This window comes from Trematomus bernacchii, unplaced genomic scaffold, assembly GCF_902827165.1.
Source record: "Trematomus bernacchii unplaced genomic scaffold, fTreBer1.1, whole genome shotgun sequence".
Classification (NCBI taxonomy): Eukaryota; Metazoa; Chordata; class Actinopteri; order Perciformes; family Nototheniidae; genus Trematomus; species Trematomus bernacchii.
This window is the reverse complement of record NW_022987552.1, coordinates 783,382-786,577: the sequence shown is the minus strand read 5'-3', so window position 1 is coordinate 786,577 and position 3,196 is coordinate 783,382. Positions and strand designations below refer to the sequence as shown.

Sequence of the window (3,196 nt, the reverse complement as noted above, 5' to 3'; positions counted from 1 at the left end):
ACTGACTTTTTTTTCATCATTTTTTTTGACATACTGTCCTGTGACATTTTCTTTCTTTTTTTTACTTTCTTCCATATACAATACTATGACTTTGTGTGTGTGTGTGTGTGTGTGTGTGTGTGTGTGTGTGTGTGTGTGTGTGTGAGTAGTGTGCATAAATCCCAACAGTTTTCTTAGATATTTCTTTTCAGACAATTTCATTTTTTCCAACATGTTGATATTTTCGTCATACCGTGACTTATTCTTCATGTTTTTTTTAAACTTTTTTGTCTGTTTGTGTGTGTGTGTGTGTGTGTGTGTGTGTGTGTGTGTGTGTGTGTGTGTGTGTGACTGGTGTGCATACATCCCAACACAGTTTTCTTAGATATTTCTTCTTTCCAAAATGTTGATATTTTCGTCATACTGTGACTTATTTTTCAAGTTTTTCGAAAGCTTTTTTCGTGTGTGTGTGTGTGTGTGTAGTGTGTGTGTGTGTGTGTGTGTGTGTGTGTGTGTGTGTGTGTGTGTGTGTGTGTGTGTGTGTGTGTGTGTGTGTGTGTGTGTGTGTGTGTAGTGTGCATGAATCCCAACACAGGTAGAAACAGGACTGTTTTATGACGCCGTTCTGCTGGACCTGGAGAGCGACCTCTTCTTCCGCCGCTGGTTCTGCAGCTCGTCCTCGTCGGGGAGTCTGGCCTCGGGCTCGGTGGGGGACTGGCCTGCTCGGAGAGAGCGTTTTGGGGCCAATTGAGCGTCAGTTTGTCTCATCATGCACACACATTAAAGGGCTACATGTAGTGTCTCTGTGTGGCTGCGGGGTGAAGCTCTGATACAGGTGTTAGCAGCTGCAGGGACGTGGCCACCGCTCATTTGGGAGGATTCTCAGGTGTTTTACAGGGAAATATATCCAATTCTTTCACGCTAATTTCTCTATTATCCAAACTTTTCACTCGCTAATTTGCGAATGTCTGCTAAAACATGAAGACATATTGACTGTAGTTTATAGTTGACATATTTCTGCATTTTTATTTGCACAATTCTGCCCCTTGCACCATTCTCTTGCACTATTTTATTTTGCAAAAACTATGCTGCAGCTACTTAAACTCTGGAGCAGTTTAAATGAAACAATTGTGTATTTTCTGGTTAATTTTGCACAGCCAATTAACCAATGAACTCCCAGATGCAGTGGTTAACGAGGAGGACACGCCCCTGCAGACGTCTCAGTGACGATTTCCCTTTGACTTTCTCAACAACACATCCATTTACAACATGAGTAAAACATTCACCGCATAGAAATCAAGTTCTTCTGCCACCAATTGAGATTGTTAGTACTTTACAGATACAGTATTGCTTTGGGGAGAAAAGTAAAAAATAAAACAAGAAACCTGCGGGGTCACATGTGCAGAAGTGACGTCTTAAATATAAAAAACATTAAAATAAATCCCAGTAAAGAGGGTTTCTGTGGGCATTCAGCAAGCAGGGTGTTGCAAAGCAGAAGCTCTGAGAAGTTAAACAGCATCTGGTCCGGCCGTTAGTTTATTTACACGATGTGACGAAGCCCACGACGCTCCACCGCTTGTTTGTTTGTTAGTATTTGTTGTTGTTGTTGTTTTTGTTGGTGCATGCTCCTCCACCGAACATCTCGTTGCCGTGGAGATGCTGTGAGTCGTGGTTAGTGTCCCTCTTTGTCGCGCTGTGGTTTCTCAGTTTGTTAATCCTTCGGAGGTTTCTCTCCCCTTTCTTTTTTTTTTAAACGGCTCTAGAGCGAGTGAGCGAGCGTCTTAGTTACAGGACTTTCAGGGGGTCAGTGAAAGCAGCACAGAAAGTCTACTGCTGTGAACCTGGAACAGGCCAAACAGGAAGGGGGGGGTCAGAGGTCAAAGCAGAAAGATAAAACACTTCAGTAATGTTTAGTAAATATCACCCATGCATTAACACTCAGAGGGAAGCGTTCCAACATGTTGGGAGATCGTCCTTTTCTGTCTTTAAGGCCCTTAATAATATTTGTTAACCTCACTTCCTGTGTTGATATACATACTTGTATTGTTATTTTTAGTTTTATCATAATATTGCACACTTTTACTTAACCTTTTAGGTTAATATAAATATTGTTATTCTATTTAATTGTATCTTTTCATTGCACATTTTTTCTCAAGTTTCTATATTGATATTCATATAAATATGTATTTTATTAGACATTTTAACTTTATTTTACATGTATAAATACATATTTTAAATATGTTTTGATTTTGTTTTGATTGCATATTTTTACTTAACTTCATATGTTATATTTCATTTTATATTTGTATTGTTTTTATTTTACTAACACTTCTAAAAATAATATGCATTTGAGTTTTCTTTTATTGCACATTTTTACTTAACTTATTATGTTAATACTTACATTTAAGCCTAATTTCCCCCAGGGATTTATAAAGTGTTCTCAATAAACAAATATTATTGGGACCTGAATACTTTTTCAATACTTACTTTTAAAACAAAAAACGTTTTTATTTAGCCAAAAATAAAAAGTTATTTTTATATTTGAGTAGATACCAAAGATACCAGACAACTTTAATTATTTGGCAGATTCTCTTTTGATGGAGCTATGCTAGCAGTTTCCCTTTGCTTCCAGTCTTTGTGCTAAGCTAACCTCTCTAAATGTTGGAACGCTTCCCTGCAGATGATGAGTCATTAGCATCATTAGTGAGCAGCTATGTGATTGATTAAAGGTCATAGCGTACCTCCGTATCCGTTGTAAGGGATGCCGACGCACTGGGAGGAGTCACAGTAGCCGGGGGGGCCGGGGGGGCCGCGGACCCCAGCGTACCCGGGGCGCCCGGGGGGGCCACGGGGCCCCGCAGAGCCTGAGGGGCCCGCGGGTCCCGTCCTGCTCTCACCATGAGGCCCTGGAGGGGGAACACACAGAGAAAGTACTGAGTTATTGTCACGTTTTCAAACAAAGGAAGCATTTTAAAGGGGTCCTATCAAGCTTTCCCCCTGAGGCCCTGGAGGGACAAAACAGAGAAAATACTGAGTTCTTTTTCATGTTTTGAAGCATTTTAAAGGGGTCCCCTACTACGACATAGTTGTGATGGAAACTTCTGGTGCAATGGAGATTCAGAGAGACACGAGGAGAGCAGGGACTTTCACTGACGGTTTATTTGGAGCTTCGGCCGGAGAATTCACAAGACGTGCTGCAGCCACGAGGTGACACAGA

General features: G+C 40.8%; 1 protein-coding gene across 1 annotated transcript in view; it reads right to left on the bottom strand.

Annotated features, from left to right (window-relative positions):
• Positions 1–491: 491 nt before the first annotated feature.
• Positions 492–3,196, bottom strand: part of col12a1b (collagen, type XII, alpha 1b) — a 149,761-nt gene continuing 147,056 nt past the window's right edge. Inside the window, exons 77-78 of the mRNA XM_034123809.1 lie at positions 2,721–2,885; positions 492–698 (exon numbers count right to left, since the gene is read on the bottom strand). Coding sequence (XP_033979700.1) covers positions 592–698; positions 2,721–2,885 — 272 coding nt within the window. The 3' untranslated portion in view covers positions 492–591. The remainder of the gene's footprint in view (positions 699–2,720; positions 2,886–3,196) is intronic.